Consider the following 19116-nt stretch of genomic DNA (forward strand, 5'->3'; position numbering starts at 1 on the left):
TATGGTACTATTGAAGAACCTTTACCACTGAGGCTAAGATTTTTAATTGTTTGCTTGTTCCTCTGAAGTCCATGTTTGAGTTTTTACTGCTTCAGCTTTTATAACATATAGTAGGAATAGTTTACCAGTAGCCACTCAGAAATATTTGTATGTTCCTAAGATCTGGTGAAGGAGATTGACTTAGGAGTTAACATAATTCAGGATTTGTTTCTAAACAATGGAGGAAAATAAGAGGGTTGAACTGAAGTTCCAAGTTGCCAGTCCTCCTCACACTGGAGCAAAAGTCAAGAGCAGAGCCACTAACAGGACCAAAGTAGACTTTTAGAGCCACATACATTCAAGCTTAAAGCCTAGGTAGACCTAAAAAGAAGAAGAGCAAAAGAGATGAGAACAGGAGAATGAAAGGAGAGAAAAGGTAAGAAAAAGAAAATAAAAGGATTGTATAAGTAAAATCTAGTTGAATTTTGTGTTTTTTCTCAGTAGTATCAGTGTTATAGATTGACTGCCTGGCCTTCAGTATCTCTCTTAATATGTGGTAAAGTGGTTCTAAAAACCATAGAGTAACTGATTCCAGCGTAGAAAATTCAGGGAGAGCCTCTGGGTCCCGGAACAACAGCAGTGAACTGCCAATGAAATTACTTCCTTCCAACAGCTGGAAACAGGAAGTACAGATGGTCTTTGTCTTACAATTTTTCCACTTTATGATGGTGCAAAAGCAGTATCCGATCAGTAGAAACCATACTTTGAATGTTTAATTTTCATCTTTTTCCGGGCTAATGATACGCAGTATACACTACCATACTCCTCTGATGCTGGGCAGGGGGATTGAGCTGCAGCCACATGGCCACCAGGGTAAACAACCAATACACTAACACCTGTTCTGTACCCATACAACTAGTCTGTTTTTCAGTTTCAGTAACAGTATTCAGTAAATCACATGAGATACCAACACTTCATTATAAAATAGGCTTGGAACACCTAGGGGCTCAGTTGGTTAAGTGTCCAACTCTTCTGCTCAGGTCATGATCTCAGGGTTGTGAGATCGAGCCGTGTTAGACTCCATGCTGGGCGTGGAACCTGCTTAAGAGTCTCCTCCTCCCTCTCCCCTTTCCCTCTTTGCTCTCACTCTTGCTCTCTCTCTCTCTCTAAAAAAACATAAAAAATAAAAGAGGCTTTGTGTTAGATCACTGCTCAACTGTAGGCTACTGTGTTGTGAGCATATATTTATGGTAAGCGAGGCTAACTATTATATTCAGTAGGTTAGGTGTATCAAATGCCTTTTCAATTTACAATATTTTAAATTTCCATAACCCCATCATAAGGTAAGGAAGATCTATAATGCACAAGTGTTCCTGCTTCTATATGGTGTTGACCACTATACCCCTGTCTTCACTGGGTCATCTTCCAGTGCCTGCATGATCAAGTAGAGACTGCCTTACTCTCTCCCATGTTGACACCTGTACAATATCTTGCGTACAATTTGTTGGCAAGGTTTTTCTTGCTTTTCTAGCTTTAATGTTGAGAATCTTAAGAAATGCATAATCAAATAAACCATAATACTAACTTCCAAAAACTATATCCTTATAACGAAGTTTTTCATTATGGGAAATTAAATGATGCAAGCAAAAAGACAATAGAAATTAACAATCATCGGGGCACCCTGTGGGCTTAGTTGTAGAACATGTGACTCTTAATCTCAGGGTCCTGAGTTCAAGCCCATATTGGGCATGGAGCCTACTGTTTAAAAAAAAGTATAAAAAAATTAACAATGGTCATATAATCCAGAGGTAATACTTTTAACACTTTAATGTGTTTTCTTTCCAGTCATTTGTGTATGTTTGTATATAAATTCATCTATAGATATTCTTACAAAAATAAAATTACACTATAGATTTGAACCTGGAACAACAGAGTTGGAATGCATGGGTCCCCTTATACACAGATTTTTTTTTTCAATAAATACAGTACTATAAATGTATTTTTTTCTTCCTTAGGATTTTAATAACATTTTCTCTAGTTTACTTTATGGTAAGAATACAGCATAGAAGACATATGCAAAATATGTGTTAATCAGCTATCTGTGTTGTCAGTAAGGCTTCCAGTCTACAAACAGTAGGTAGTTAAGTTTTGGGAGAGTCAAAAGTTATACACGGATTTTCGACTGTGCAGGGGAGTTGGTGCCCTTAACCCTGCATTGTTCGAGAATCGACTGTATATCCTTTTCTTAATTTGCTTCCATCTGTCTCTCTCTCTCTCTCTTTTTCATCCCAGCATTTATATAGTGTTTACTATGTGCCAAGCACTATTCTAAGCACCTTATATGTAAACTCATTTAGTCTTCTTAACAACCATGTGAAATAAATACTATTATTATTCTCATTGTACTGCTTGAAGACACATAGGTCCAGAGAGCTGAAATACCTTCCCCAGGGTCACACGGCTATTAAATGGCAGAGGCTGGATTAGAACCCAGTCATTTTGGCTCCAGAGTCCACTGTAAACTACTGCTATCCATGATACTAAATATTTTTCTATAACAATGGCTTTCAAACTTTAGTCTACATAAGAATTATCCAAGGAGCTTGTTTAAAATGGAGAACCGGGGCATCTGCATGGCTCAGTCTACTGAGCAACCTACTCCTGGATTTAGCTCAGGTCATGAGATCGAGCCCTGCGTAGGGCTCCATGCTCGGCAAAGAGTCTACTTGAAGATTCTCTCCCTCTGCCACTCCCCCTGCTCGCACTCTCTCCCTCTAAAATAAATAAATCTTTAAAAAATAAAATGGAGAATCCTGTTCCCCAGAGAATCTGATTCACTAAGTTTGGGCTAGCGTCCAGAAAGCCGCGCATTTTAACAAGCATCCCACTCAATTGTGTTGCACATCTACACATGATAACTTTTAACAGAAACATATAGACATGAGTTTTTTGTTTTGTTTTTTAAGATTTTATTATTACTTGACAGAGATCACAAGTAGGCTGAGAGGCAGGCAGAGAGAAAGGGGGAAGCAGGGTCCCCAGGTGGGACTCGATTCCAGGACCCTGGGAGCTGAAGGCAGGCTTTAACCCACTGAGTCACCCAGGTGCCCCTAGACATCAGTTTTTTAAACTAAACTTTATACTAAAATATACATATGGAAAGTGCACACATCATAAGTGTACCTAGCAATAAGTTGTCATAAAATGAATTAAATCCCTTTAAACCAAGATATAAAATATCAACCATCACCCCAGAAGCCTCCTTCGTGCTCTTTTCCAGTCACTATACCTCCAAAGGTAAATACTATCCTGACTTTTATCACTGTCTGTTATATAAATAGAGTCAATATGTCCTCTGACTTCTTTAGCTCAACATTTTGTATGTGTGATTCATCCATGTTTAGTATGTGAGAGTAGGCCATTTATATTTTTGCCATATAGTATTCTATTATCTAAATAAACTATAATTCTGCCTTTCTACTGTTGATAAACATTACTTTAGGTCTGTTACGAATGATGCAGCTATGAGTGTTTTTGTCCATGCCCTTGGGTACATGTAGGTTCACATTTCTGCAAAGTGTACATGCAATTTTCTTAGAAGTGCAACTGCTGGGTCCTAGGGATGTGTATGTTCAGCTCGAGCAGATACTGCCATCGTTTTCTAAAGTGGTTTTGCCAATTTGTAGTCTCACCATCTGCAAATAAATGTTCTCTGGCTCTATATCCCTGTAAGTACCTGTTTACAAAACATATTTAGTGACCATGTGGCAATTGATTTATGTATGAACAATAGTTTATGGAACCAATTACTATTGTATATAGGTTATCATCACTTACTATTCTAAACAGTATTGTGATAAACATTATTCTAGCCAAATCTTTGTACATATCCTCAAACTAAACTCCCAGAAGTAAAATTTTGCATCAAAGATTACACACATTTTTAAACACTTTGCTTTTGATACAGATCCCCACAGGCCCACCAGAGAGCTTGTACCAATCTATTCCCTAATTACCTTTGCATGAAAGTATCCATCCACCCTAGTCCTCAGAGTAAGTTGTGTTTTTAACCTTTGCTAAAATTGATTGGCAAACGTGACATTTTGTTATAATTTATTTTGGGATATTGGTCTCTGCATTTATTAGACATTTGTATTTTTTATTTTGTGAGTTACTAATTGAGGACCTTTTCTATTTTCATCTTCTTTCTAAATTACGTGTAAAGACACTACATATTGAAGATAGAGATTATTTAACTGACCTCTGAGTTGCAGTTACTTTTTGTTGTTTTTAGTTTTTAGTACAATTATCAGGTTGGTTTGGGTTTTTTGTTTTGTTTGAAATTCAGATGTCCCTTTTAAATAAGTCAATTCTATATTTTCTATTGAATTATCAGCCTCTAGCCTTCCCCACCTTAAGATAACATAAATATTCCCTATTTTTTTCTACTGCCTAAGGATTTTCATTTTTACATAAATTTTCAGTGCTAGAATTTCAACATGATTTATTTTATATAAAGGATATAACTTTTTCTCAATTAGTCATTTTTACATGATTTAGAGCTTTTTTTAAGATTTTATTTATTTATTTGAGAGAGAAAGAGGGAGAACACAGAGAGAGGGAGAAGCAGACTCCCTGCCAAGCACAGAGCCCAATGCAGGGCTTGATCCCAGGATCCCGAGATCATGACGTGAGCCAAAGGCAGACACTTAAGCAACTGAGCCACCCAGGCACCCCGATAGCCTTTTTTCACTTTTTCTTTTTCTTTTTCTTTTTTTTTTGAAGATTTTATTTGAGAAGAGAGAATGGGTGCACATGCACATGCATGAGAGGTGGAGAGGGGCAGAGAGAGAGAGAAGGAGACTCCCTGCTGAGCACAGAGCCAGAGGCTCTCAATCTCACAACTCAGAGGTTGTGATCTCACAACCCTGAGATCATGACCTGAGCTTAACCAACTGAGCCACCCAGGTGCCCCAGGTTTTCTCCACTTACTTAGACTGCCTTTTTTTTCCTAAAACCTTTTACCCACCTGATCTATTTCTAGATTTTTCTGTCTTGTCTTTGAGAGAGTACACACTATATTAACTGTTATTAATGAGTAATATATCTTTAAGAAGTGATAAGACATATTCTTTCTCAACAGCATCTTATTTTTTTAGGAAGATTTGTGTTTCTAGATGAACTTCAGGGTTATTTTCAGGAAGTTCCTTTGAACTAATCCCAGAGATTAAACTCATACTGTTGTTGCTGTGTTATATGTAGACCAGTATTGCCTGTAAAAAGATTTTATATATATATTTTTAAAAGGCAATATTGGTCTATGCACTACAGAATACTATATAATACATCCTAGTTCATATGCTAGAATACCAGCTCTAGTAGCCTAGTGGCCTATAAGAAGAATAGAATACATTGGGTGACCAGGATTGCACTGTCAATATGTTTTCTTAAAATTCATGCTCTCTGCTAAGGAGAAGCTAAACTTTTTTCAGCAATAGCTATGAAAAGAATGTTTGAGACCTCTTAAAGGAGACATTGCCTGACATAGTGGACAAGACTTCAGTAACATCCTTAAAGCAAACATGAGAGCCATTTCATATTAAAAATGCTGTCTTTTTTACAAGCTGAGTGCATACTATCAGAAAACAATTTAAAATAAAATTTGAGAGTGAATTTAAGCACTTAAGACCAAATCTGCCTCTCCGTGACCTGCCTCTCTCTTGACCTGGGGCTGGGGTTGGGAAGAGGGGTTATCTAGGTTATTTGGAGGATTGTATGAATGGCAAATTATTTTTTAATAAACAGTAGTTTGTATTTTTTTTAAAAAAACTAATCTCAAAGGAATTTAAAATTTACTGAGTTTTCCAAGCAATTTCCATGAAAAGAAATACTGTATTCCACTACACAAAGTTAAGAAGGAATAAAAATGTTTAAAAGGGCAGAAGTATCTACAATGACTTTTTTTTAACTCTACTTAACAGGAGAAAAGAGAAAAACTTCATTGTAGAAAAAACTTCACCCTCAAAACCCTTCCAGTCACAGACCACAATCACCAGCTTGTTGGTGCTTCCTCATGTACTGAAGAATTCCAATCCCAGTTCATTTTTGTAAGTAAAATTACTTACTGACCTAATGCTGATATTTTTAATATGTCTTCTCCATTAGGATTAGATGAGAAATGTGGGTATTGAGATATAGATATAAATACAGATATGATGTCCAAAAATAATATTGCTTCTCAGAGCCATTATAATTTTTGCATATGTATAGTAGTTAATCCTTTGGTTACACTTTAGTTGAAAGAATGCCTTCACAGAGCTTTATTTACCAAGAAAAATGCAATAATTAATTTCTCCCTTTAGGTACTGTACCTTCTAAATAGAAATATGTAATGACCTCTTTAGGTTTTCTTAGAACAGTCATACACATACAGAGTTTTCAGGCTTGCATTAGTATTCATCTCATTGAGTATTCATGTTAGAGCCAGACCTAGAGCCCAGATCTGTAACTTTATAATAATTCTTTAAATCAGGCAGTGTTTGTCTTCCAACTTTGTTATTTTTTCAAAGTTGTTTTGAATATTCTAGGTCTTTTGCATTTTCATGTGAATTTTAGAATCGTTTTGTAATGAGTTCTACAAAAATTTCTCCTGGAATTTTAACTGGGATTCCATTTGGAAAGAATTGACATCTTAATGAAACTATTTTAAGTCCTTGAATCTGTGAACTCATTGTATCTCTACAGTTTTTTAGGTCTTTAACTTCTCTCTCCAATATTTTATAATTTTCAGCGTACCCATCTTTCACTTTATCAGATTTATCCCTAATGTTTATGCAGTTGGATGCTATTATAAATGGTGTTTTGTTTTGTTTTGTTTTTACTGATAGTATATGGTAGTTGATTTTTGTATGTGGATCTTCTATTTGGCAAACTTGCTAAACTCATATATTAATTATAAAAGCCTTTTTATAGAGGCTGTTAGATTTTCTACATAATCATCTTGTCTGTCATTAAAGTTTTAATTCCTCCTTTCCAAAACAGTGGTCTTTTCTTTTTCTTGTTTTATTGCACTGCTTTGAACTTCCAGGGCTATGCCAAATAGAAGTATTGAGAGCTGTTCTCCAGACTTTGCCCCTGATTTTAGAAGACAGGCATTCAGTCTTTCGCCACTAAATATGATGTTAATTATAGGTTTTTTATAAATGCCTTTTATCAGACTGAGGAAGTGCCTTTCTATTCCTAGTTTGGTGATAATTTTTATCAGAAGTGAATATTAGTTTTGTCATAAATCTAAATCTATCGATTTAGATTATGTGGCTTTCTTTTGTAGTTTTTTAATATGATTAGTTATATCAATTCATGTTTGAATATTAAACCAGCCTCAGAATAAACCTTTCCTCATGGTGTGTTACCACTTTTATATATTGTTGGATTAGATTTGTTAAAAATTTGTTCAGAATCTTTCCTTGTATGTATAATCAGGATATTGGCCTATAGTTTTCTTTCTATGTAATGTCTTTGTCTGGTTTTAGAATCAGAATAATGCTGACCTCAGTGAATAAGTTAGAAAATATTGCCTGCTTTTTTGATTTTTCTAGATGAGTTGGTATAGATTTGTTATTATTTCTTCCATAAGTATTTGACAGACTACCCCAGTAAAACTATCTGGGCCTGAAGTGGGAAAAAATTTTTGGTAGCTTGTGTCTTCCAAGGGCTTTGTCCATTTTATCTCAGTTTTCAGGTTTATTATTTTAAAATTGTTCATAATATTTGCTTATTATCCTTTTAACATATGTAGAATCTGTAGTGATATTATCTGTCCCATTTCTGATATTCACAATTTGTCTCTATTCACTTTTATTGCTGATCAGTCTGCCTAGAGATTTATCAGTTTTATTGTCCTGAGGCACCTGGGTGGCTCAGTTAAGCATCTGCCTTTGGTTCAGGTCATGATCCCAGGGTCCTGGGATCAAAGCCCACATCCATCAGGCTCCCTGCTCAACAGGAAGCCTGCTTCTCCCTCTCCGACTCCCACTGCTTGTATTCCCTCTCTCAGTGTCTTTCTCTCTGTCAAATAAATAAATTAAAATCTTTAAAAATAAAATCTTTTTTATTGATCTTGTCAAAGAACTAGGTTTCATTAATATTCTTGCTTTTTTTATTTTGTTTTTTACTTCACTGATTTTCATTCATCTTTATTATTTTCTTTTTTCTACTTCCATAAAATTTTTTCATCTTTTTCTAGTTTCTTAAAATGAAAGCTAAGGTCATTGACTTGAGGCACTTAGTGATATTAATTTCTTCCTAAGTATTGCTTTAGAAAGCCTCCAGAAATTAAATGTGTTCATTTTCATTTAGTTCAGAATACTTCTAAATTCCATTTTGATTTGTTCTTTGACCCATGAATTATTTAGAGGTGTGTGCCATATGGTTTCCAAAACTTGGGGAATTTTCCACATATCTTTCTATTAATTTCTAATTTAATTTTATTCTAGTTAGAGAATATATGTTGTATGTCTTAAAATACCTTTAAATTTATTGAGACTTATATTCTAGAATATGGTCTGTCTTGATAAATGTTCTGTGTGCATTTGCAAAGAATGTACATTCTGCTGATGTTGGCCAAAATGTTTTAGAAATGTCCATTAAGTCAAACTGTTTATAGTGTTTATTCAAGAGTTTTCATCCCTACTAAACTTCCTTTTGTTCTCTTTTTGAGAGAGGAATGCAATCTTCTGGTAATGTTCTAATTCTCCTTGAAGTTGTCAGTTTTTACTTGTTATGTTTTATAGCACTGTTATTGGGTACTAAATATTTAGGATTATTATGTCTTGATAATTTAACTCCTTTATTATTAGGAAATAACCTTCTTTATCCCTGATAATGTTCTTTTGCTCTGAAATCTATTTTCTCCGATAGCAGTATACCCACTTTAGTTTTCTTTATCATCAGTGTTATATATTGGTATACAGATTGTTCCCAACTTATGATGGTTCGACTCATGATTTTTCAACTTTACGATGATGCAAAATCAATAGACATTCAATAGAAACCATATTTCAAGTTTTTTTTTCAATTTAACTAGCTTGTATTTTAAAATGTCAGATAAGAAATATTCAGAAACAATGAAAAGATAACTACTTGCCTCATATAAAGCATACATTGATTCATAATTATATCTTTAATAAAATATAAACATTTTGGTGTTAGGAATCATTTCATATTCAATGGTGCTAAATAAATAATTTAATTAAGTTCTTTTTAACTTAACTCGAATATTATTACCAGAAAAGGATTGTAAATAACTGTATTCTTTAGAAAATATATGTGAAAGATTATCTTATTTATTTCAAAATATAAATCTAAATTATGCAACAATTGAAACAAATTACACCATGATCCATTGTTGTGGTTAATGAAATGACATTCTCTAGTGAATATGGGTCTCTCATATTGACAGTACACTTAATATTTCACGTTTTTAATTTTCATCTTTTCCTGGGCCAGTGATATGTGGTATATACTCTTATGATGTTGGGCAATGGCAGCAAGTCACAGCTTCCAGTCAGCTGCATGATTACAGGGGTGAACAATCAATACACTTAGAACCATTCTGTGCCCATACAACCATTGCTTTTCACTTCCAGTAACAGTATTCAGTAAGTTACATGAGATATTCAATACTTTATTATAAAATAGGCCTTGTGAAGCCCACCATAAGTGGAGGTAGATCTGTATCTTTTTCTGCTCTTTTACTTTGAACATATTTGGTGTGTTTGAACTGCATACTTTTTTAGGTAAGTTATATTTTTGGGTCTTTATTTTTTTTTTTAACTCTAATATGATAATTTCAGCCTTTTACTTGGGTTATTTAGGCCATTTACACTTAATGTGTTTATTGATATTATTTTGTTTAATTAAATTTGTTGTCTTATTTGTCTCTTACTTGTTCCATTTGCTCTTTGTTCCTATTTTCTTTTTTTTTTTTTTCAGCCTTTTTTTGGGGTTAATTGAATTTTTTTGGTTCCATTTTATATTCTTTTTTTTTTTTTTTGACTCATCAGCTGTAACTTTTTGTTTTGTTTTAGTGGTTGCTTTTGAGTCTATAGCATTCATCTTTAAATTACCAAAGGCTATATCCAACTGATATTTCACTTAACACATATTATAAGAATCTTAAAATAGTCTACTTTCATTTCCCTTCTCCCAATTTTTGTGTTACTGCTATCATACATTTCACTTTTACATAGACTATAAACCCCACACTGCATTGTTCTAAGTTTTGTTTTAACAATAAATTATCTTTTAAAGAGATATAAAATATTAAGAAAAAAATCTTATACCTTACCCATGCAGTGGCCATTGCCAGGGCTTTTCATTCCTATATTTCCCTGTGGTTCCATTCTGTCTGAAGGACTTTAACATTTGGTGATTAATTCTTTCAGCTTTTATATTTCTGGAAAAAAAAATTATTATTTAGTCTCTGTTTTTGAAAGATCTTTTCATTAGATATAAAATCCTAGGTTGATAGTTTTGGAGATTCTTTTGTTTGTTTTTAGTTCTTCAGAGATGTTGCTCCACTGTATCCTCACAAGCATTGTTTTTAATGCAAAATCTGTCATCTTTATCCTCTATATATCTAATGTTTTTTTTTTCTTTGCTTTTAAGGTTTTTTTCTTTCCCAGTGGTTTGAATAATTTGATTATGATGTACCTTAGTTTAGTTTTCTTCATATTTCTCATGCTTGGGATGAGAAATGTGCTTGAGCTTCTTTATCTGTGGGTTTATAGTTTTCATCAAACTTAGAGTAATTTTGGCCAAGATTTCTTCAGATATTTCCTTCTACCTCAACCTTCCTTTCCAGTCCTTCAGGGATTCTGACTGCATGTATATTAGGCTATATGAGTCACACTACCACTTACTAATGCTGTCCTAAATTTTTTTTTTCTGGTTCTGTTTTTCAGTATTCTCTTTTCTCTCTGCAGTCTATTCTGGATAGTTCATATTGCTGTATCCTCACCTTCACTAAGCTGCCCATAATTCCCTCCAATGTATTTTTCACCTCACACATTGTTGATTTTATCTCTAGATGTTCTATTTCATTCCTTTTTATATCTTTTGTGTCTCAAAAATAACTTTTTGAATATACAGAATACAATTTTAGTAACTTTCTTAATTCCCTTATCTGCTAATTCCATCATCGTGGCAATTCTGGGTTAGTTTCCATTGACTGGTTTATTTCTTATTATGGCTCATGTTTTCCTATTTCTATGCATACCTGATAAGTGTTTTGTGCTGCACATTGTGGATTTTACTTTACTGGATGCTGGACATTTTTGTGCCCTGTGTTCTTGAGCTTTGTTCTGGGATACCACAAAGTTATTTGTAAACAGTTTGATCTTCTCAGGTTTTGTTTGTTAGGCAGGACTAGAAGAGTGTTCCATCTAGGGCTATTTGTTCTCCACCACTGCAGCAAGACCCTTCTGTATACTCTACTCAGTGCCCATGAATCCCGAAATTTTCTAATCTGGTAGGAGTGGGAATAGCGGCAATGCCCTCTGAACACAGGGTCCTTTCTGGTCATTTTTTCCTCATCCTTGAGCAGTTTTCTACCTGTATGCACTGAATACTAGAAGGGGGGCCTGTAAGGATCTTCAGAGTTCCCTCTCCTCACTAGTACTTTGTCCTGTGGTCTTTCTGGATGCTTTGCAAAGTCTTCTCAGTCTACGGAGCTCCACGGCATTAATGCTCTCCCAAGGCAGTAAACTTGGGTGGTCAGCCAGAGGGCTCACCTCTTAGTTTCCCATCCCTCCAGGATTGCTGCCTTCCTTGCCCGATGTCTGTTATCTTTGTAACATTTTTTATGCCTTTTAGCCATATGTGAGTTTTTTTTAGATAGGAGCCAATCCAGTCTGTTATTTCATCTTGGCTAGAAGCAAAAGTCCTCTTTACTAATTTTAATATTAAGTAAAAACTTTTCAAAATTATTTTATAGTGCCTTTTTAAGATATGTTAGTGTTACTTTCCCTATTTTCAAATGAAAAAAAAAAGTATACCCAGCAAACATAAGCATAGCCATAATAAATACTGAGAGAGCCTAAATTCTCTCTCTTAAAACCCCAAACCAGAGTTCTCTCTAAACATATAACCCTCAGCCTGAGGACCTGCTCCAGTGCTCCTTTTCTCTCATTTCCTTTAACATGAATATCAATATAAAATAAAATAGTTAAAAGTATAAGAGTTGAAGATTTGTTGGTAGGTAAAACATAAACATAGCAGCACCACAGCTAGGGAACAAAATCTGGATAGTCATTACAAGTGTCATGTTCATAGCAGATACTTACCCCCAATGAGCAGTGCTTCCCCTGCATAGATTCTGTACCCCCATGGAAAGGAGGGCGGCTCTGGGCACCCAAAATACCGCTTCTATCCGCATCTTCTTCCTGTGTTCTTTAAACCACTAAGTATCACCAACTTAACGATATCTAAGCATTATAAATTAAAAACAGCTGAGACCTAGCTAAGCTTATACGTAACTACTTGCCTCTCTGGTTTAATAACTTGGTGTTTATGTTTTTAGGAACATAGCTACAGTGTAATGGACAGTCCAAAGAAACTTAAGCATAAATTAGATCATGTGATCAGCGAGCTAGAGGATACCAAGAAAAGTCTGCGGAATGTTTTAGACCGAGAAAAACGTTTCCAAAAATCATTGAGGAAGACAATCAGGGAATTAAAAGATGAATGTCTCATCAGCCAAGAAACAGCAAATAGACTGGAAGCTTTCTGTTGGGAGTGTTGTCAGGAGAGCATAGAAAGAGACTATATTTCATGAAATAATTCCATGTTCTGTTCTACCTAAAATTAATATTGGTACAGCTTTTTAGAAAATAGTTCTCATTTACCATCATTAAATATTATCCATTATTTAGAGTGCTTCTTTGGCTCTCCCATAGCATAATGCATTTAGTTGTTATCCAAAGGGTTTTTTTTTGAAGACGTACAGAAATGTGTGCTAGTTATCATGTTTTTGTATGATTTGTGACAATTATGTTTTTATAGACCTAAACTAGTGCCAGGTCACTACCATAAGATGTTAAGAGATCCAGACGTTTCCACAGGACTTAGGAAATTATATCAAGTTAGCCACATTCAGCCATGGTATTAGGAACTGGACTCTGCTTCAACAGCATCAGATTTTTGGCTTCAAAGGAATACCTTGACTTATAGATGCTTTATGGTAAGTACGTTGAATTACACTTTAAATGTATTTTACTATAAAGCAGAATTCATTTATAACACAAGGCTATCTTGGATCCGATCCAAGTTGCTTTTGTTATTAGTATACCAAAAGATTTTTTTTTTTAACATAACATCCCATAGTCCTGACCCTGAGAGTAGCAATGGTACAGATCTGTTGGCTTTTAAAGTTGTTCAGAGCCAGGTTGAGAAGACCTCTGATAAGGTCTCAGTTTTTCAGTATGGTACGTCATTCCTCCCCTCTAAGGAGAACTTGATACAAATGTGCATAGGTTTAAAAAGCCAAAAAAAGAATCCTAAATCTGATTTTTAAAGTTTGGTTGTGGACAGTTGTTCTGAACATTTTGTTTCATTATAAAGAAGTGTCTTCAAACTCTAGATGCTAGCTCTACCTGGATATTTTTAATGCTCCTTTGTATTTTACAGAAAGTAACATTGCTGACATTTCTAAAATACAAAATATAGATGAAATCATTAAAAAATAATGATTGTAGCTCTTCCAATTGCAATAGGATTTGGAGAAAGGGTTAGAATATTTTCCTGTAATTAGGAGAATCTACTGTCCAAAGACTTTTATTTAAAGAAAGAAAGTAAAGCAGCAGCTTTAGAGTAGTTTCTTACTCACTATACAAAAGAAGAACCCTTAGCTATTTTTTGATCCAAATATCAGAAATTTAGCTTTTCTCCTAATTTCTTATTAAGAACAACTGAAATTAATTAAGTCATAAATACTGTGGATTAGATTAAAAATTACCAGCCCAAAGCCAAATTCTACTTTGAAACACATGTACATATTCAAACCTCATTCAGATGTCTATGGTGTAGTAGTTAGAATTTGAGTATCATTTGTTTCATTGTGTTAACTAAAAATGAATTGCATTTTGTGCTGAAATGTTCATGGAAATTTTATTTGTGTTATATTAATATCAGTAAGGATATGGTCACTTGAATTTTCTCTGTAGTCAAGAATTTTCTGTGTGTTAATGCATGTTATATTTTTATGTAGGATTCCATCTAAATGGGAACCTTCCCACATTTCAGAGGTCAGCATTATGCTAAGAAGAAAACCAAGGTCATATCTTTTTACTACCTAGAAAAAAAAATCTCCTTAGCTCCCCATTATTTATTTTAGTTACTTAATTTTGAATTCATAATGAACATTTGAAGGAGATGTTTGGATATGATTTTAGGTTTTATAGAGATACTGTGATAGAAATGTATGAAAATTAAAGTCAGTGGACAGTGGAGAAAAGTAGGATCAATCCAAACACAGTATGTCCAAATTTGGCTCTCTACTGGCTGCTCAGAATGACTCCAGCCTGGAGACCTCTCCAAGAGTCAAAGCCCAATTTGTGCCTCAATCACAGTCAGTCACCACAGTCACTTTTACCACTTGTGTTCACAGTGAACTTAGCCCTTTTCTTCTTTGTCATTGGGCTTAGTATTTTACTGAGAGATAGGTAACTGAGAACAAAATCTCAGTATCATTAAGGACCCAGAACTATCCATTTGCTCTTTATTCTAATAGAGAGATGATTACCAATAGAAATATGACATAAGAAGTAGGGTTCTCCTCACCTGCCACCCCAAACAAATAGACACAGTAAATACCTCAGTCCTCTGTTCCAGATATTCCAGCCCAGACCAGGGAGAAACTGTCCTGTGCAGAGCCAACCAGTCACCCCCATTTAGAGGGGCCTCAAGCAGCCGAGGCCAGCCTAAGGTTTCACTTTGCTTTAAAGCTTGGAATAGCCTCTGGATCCTGGAACAAACCAATACACCAGTTCAACCTCAGCACCAAATCAGGTACAAAGGACTTGACATGGCATTTTTCTCCATATCAAGTTCAAATTGCTGGAAATAGACTTTGGTTGCTAAAGATAATCAAAATTATACCACAGTCTTTGAGAAAAGATGAAATGTATTAAAATATATATTTAGTTTTTAAAAAGGGTAAAATATTACAGAAATAATTGAGGAGTGAAGAATCCATTATTCATTTGAAAAATAAAATATTTTCTCTGGTAATGTATTGTATGTGGTTTTTATACAGTTACTCAATAAAATGAGCAGAGAAAAATAAAGAGTATATGTACTGTGGTTTCACTTTCATTTCTTCTGCATTTTTCCCTCCACCAATAACTCTGATATCATAGGGTCTGCTACGTTAGATGACCCAAGTGGCAGACTGGCTTTTGCCAAAATTTGGATGTTTCCTGCTTGGGCCTCACTCAAACCTGGCAGCCTTTCATGTCACTCAGTGTAACAGCTGAGAGGAGGAGTATTAAGTGTGAAATGGGCTTCCTTCTTCATAGTGGGAGATGCAGGTTATAATAATTTGTCTTTTGCTTCAGAGGGGATGTGCTAGCATGCCCCTGCTCCCTGGACACTCCTCTCCCCAAGTTTTACTGATATGGTAGGCTCTGAGGGGTATGGGTTTTATCTCACCCTCTAGAGCATATGTACAAATCACATCTTGCTCATGCTATTAGATTAACATAATCCATCAGTCTGGTGACCTAAATGACTTTCTGTAGAATGTCTACCTGGTTTACATCTCTTTTGATTATATTAATGGAATCCAGAGAGTTACATGGCCTGTTGTTCTTTCCATGTGAGGGTGAACTGTTTGTGATCCTGTTTTAATAGGGAGGGAAAATCATTGCCCACTGGACAGTTAGCCACATACCATGTACCCATAGCCATGTTAACCTGTTCCAGCAGAGATGTCACATCTGGCACAGCATCTGTAGTCAGGGCTCCTACTTCGTTGAATTTGCCTTAGTCTGCTATCATCCTGCAGGCTCTGTCTAAATTCTGTGGAATAAATAGAGCTCTCATGAAGACTACCACTGCTGCATCTGGTATGTAGGGCTGTGAAGGTGGCACCTTAGCCAACCCCACAGAAAAATCTGAAGCTGTGCTGGTGTGAAGGAGTTGACACAGCAGACCTGAGACCGCTGTCCTTATAAAGGCCTGCCTACGGGGTTGGCTTTTTGCTGGCATTCAGTGACTTTGATTTTGAGAGGATTCCCACTCTTCCAAACCTGAGACCATGATCTGATTCACATGACCTCATTCTGAAGTCATGAAAAATTTAGTGTGACTAAATTGTTGGTAGAAATGCTATGGTTATACTGAGCACCTGCTTTCCTTCAGGGAGTCTGGAATTTGGGAATGTGTCAAGCAAGGCCCTGCCTGTATAACCAGCCACCAATAAAACCTTAGACACTGAATCTTTAAGAGCTTCCCTGGTGACCACATATCATACCTGTTGTCCAATTCAGTGCTTGTTGAGGGCCTGATTCTGTGCCCAAAGAAAGAACTGCTCTATCTGTAGGAAGATCAAAGGTATAATTGGCTCCTGCATTGGAGTAATGGGAATGCGATATACAGTAGTCTGAGAGGAGCCAGGTTCCAGCTCCTGGAGGCAAGCCTGGGTGGGCATGAGCTATCTGCACCCATTGCCTGCCTTCTGCATAAGCTTCATGGTCTTTCTTTCATATCACTGCCTCGTACTTCACCACAGTTCTAATAATTGTCACATCTCTCACCTTCCTCCCTGCTGTGCTGCTTCTGGTCATAGAATTGGGCCTGACCCAAAGCCGGAGTGGACAGAGATAGAAAAAGAAGAAAAAGGTGTTAGATCAAGACCAGGAAATCCGGGAGCAGAAGAAGTTACACTTTGTAATGGAAGAACCACGTGGGAACAAATAGTACTAGCACCAGCAATTTAAGAGCCAGTGCTGAGAACTGAGCACATTCAGTAATTCTACACACTTTTCAAGTGCCAGAAACTGTGTGTCAGGGACTGTGCTGGGCACTAGAGAAACAACAAAGAAAAGACCCAGTTCCCATTCTCTAAAGGGTTACAGATAGTAACAAGTTCCAAACGCCATAATTCAGGGACAGCAAGGAGTACATCCCAGGAGAAGAATGAGCTGTCTGATGCCTTTCCTACCCACTGTGCACTGCTTTGGGGGGCCACGCACATGCTCAACTTCTCATCACAACATCTTACAACATCAGTCTAGGGGTCTCATTCATTCTCAATCATCTAGTATTTGTCTTTGGCACATAGAGAAGTTTATGGACTAATTCAAAGCAACAACCCATCATATGCATGGCTTTTAAAGCCCCATACCCTATTGGGAAGGATACAAAAATGATAAGATGAAGATATTTACAACCTACATGGACACACAAGTATCTTTCGAATGCAGAGAAGTGGCCAGTGTGGCAGGATCGTGGCAATTAAACAAGGTGGCAGGACTGGGAGACTAATGGAACATCCAAGCTCCAAAATAGAACATCAGTGTGTCAGTGTGGGCATTTTTCAAGTTCTGTCCCAGGACCTGGATTCCTTTATTTATTACTTTTTTTTTTCCTAGATTTTATTTATTGTCAGAGACCAAGAGCACAAGCAGGGGGAGTCTCGGGCAGAGGGAGAAGCAGGCTCCCCATTGAGCAGGGAGCCTGATGCAGGGCTCAATCCCAGGACCTCAGGATCATGATATGAGCCAAAGGCAGACGCTTAACTGACTGAGACACCCAGGCGTCCTGGACCTGGATTCCCTTCATACCTCCTCGGATATGAGAGTAGAAGACCAAACCATCTGGGAGAGAACCAAACGGACCTAGGTTCAAGCCTACTGCTTTATTACATGTAGGACCAAGTTACTGAGCCTCTCTGAGCATTTACAAAGTAGGAATCCACCCAGTTGTGAGAATTGTATTTAATTGTGTGTAAAACATACAACATACAATGAACTTTCATATATTGTTTTACTTTCTTTAAACGCCATGCCAAAAGCATGGAAAAAGGATATTTGAACAGGAAGAAGGGCTGAAGAAAGAGGGGAAATGCATTTCATAGTGAACCGAGGGTGGTGCAGGCAACAGTGGCCTTCAGTAAGCTTCGCTCTGCAGGGTAGTTCAGAAGCAGGCACGGAATGCTATTCCTCTGACAGAGAACACGGTCATCACCATTCTCCTCTCCATCCTCCCACCTCAGCCCTGAAAAAGCCATTCAGTCCAGATTACATAGGTCTCATTTGTTCATTTGTTCACTCATTTTCATAAAGAACCTTACGGCTGCTCGGCAGACCAGTGTACCAAGTAAGGTGCTCACACCAGAATGGAACCCAGCCATGACACGAAGCACAGTTTAGTTCAGTTAACCTTTCTTTTAAAGACTTTCATATATTTATTTGAGAGGAAGCAAGAGTACAGAGGGAGAAGCAGGCTCCCCACTGAACAGAGAGCCTGACGTGGGGCTCAATCCCAGGACCCTGAGACCGTGACTTGAGCTGAAGGCAGAGGTTTAACCGAGGGAGCTGCCCAGACTCCCCTTCAATTAACTTTTTTTCACAGCAGGACCTTTTTCCATGAATGGAACAGCATTATGGTTTACATTCTGGTGCAAGTACGTTATCTCATTCTAGACCAGTAAAAGAGTGTTTGCATGTAGCTACTTTGAGCAGCACTGTCTCAGAGAAGTCACCAAACAGTCTTTGAACTGATCTTAGCTCCTTTGTGGTAGTCAGCAGCAGAGGAGTCCCGACAGATTTATATCAGAGAATAAAAACTTCCCAAATCCCCGTGTTAGAGCTTGTGCAGTTGAAAGCTAGCACATCTGACGCAGCACATCTGGCCTCATGTTGTCTCCAACAGAAGCGTTTCATTAAGCAAAGCTAGTCAAGTGTCCAGGCGGTCCACGATACTAACCACAAAAGACCGATGATGAGCACCTTGAGGAGACGGGCATTCAGCTACAGACTTGCTGGCAAAGTGTGCTCACCAGACAATTTAAAATGAATGGTCCCAGTGCTTACAGAAGAGGTTGATTTTATAATGGTCCAAAATGCTGCCAGGATA

At 36.6% G+C, this 19116-nt stretch overlaps 1 protein-coding gene across 2 annotated transcripts in view; it reads left to right on the forward strand.

The window, feature by feature from the left end:
- THAP6 (THAP domain containing 6) overlaps positions 1 to 15339 on the forward strand; it is a 17918-nt gene extending 2579 nt beyond the window's left edge. The window contains exons 4-5 of one of the 2 annotated variants that reach the window (XM_004766263.3): positions 5961 to 6086; positions 12560 to 15339. In XM_004766263.3, coding sequence (XP_004766320.1) covers positions 5961 to 6086; positions 12560 to 12814 — 381 coding nt within the window. In that variant the 3' untranslated portion in view covers positions 12815 to 15339. The remainder of the gene's footprint in view (positions 1 to 5960; positions 6087 to 12559) is intronic. The other variant, XM_045079879.1, reaches the window with a different exon arrangement.
- The last annotated feature ends 3777 nt before the right edge of the window (positions 15340 to 19116 follow it).

Source organism: Mustela putorius, unplaced genomic scaffold, assembly GCF_011764305.1.
Source record: "Mustela putorius furo isolate JIRA1106 unplaced genomic scaffold, ASM1176430v1.1 tig00000430_pilon_pilon_pilon, whole genome shotgun sequence".
In the NCBI taxonomy this organism is placed as follows: Eukaryota; Metazoa; Chordata; class Mammalia; order Carnivora; family Mustelidae; genus Mustela; species Mustela putorius.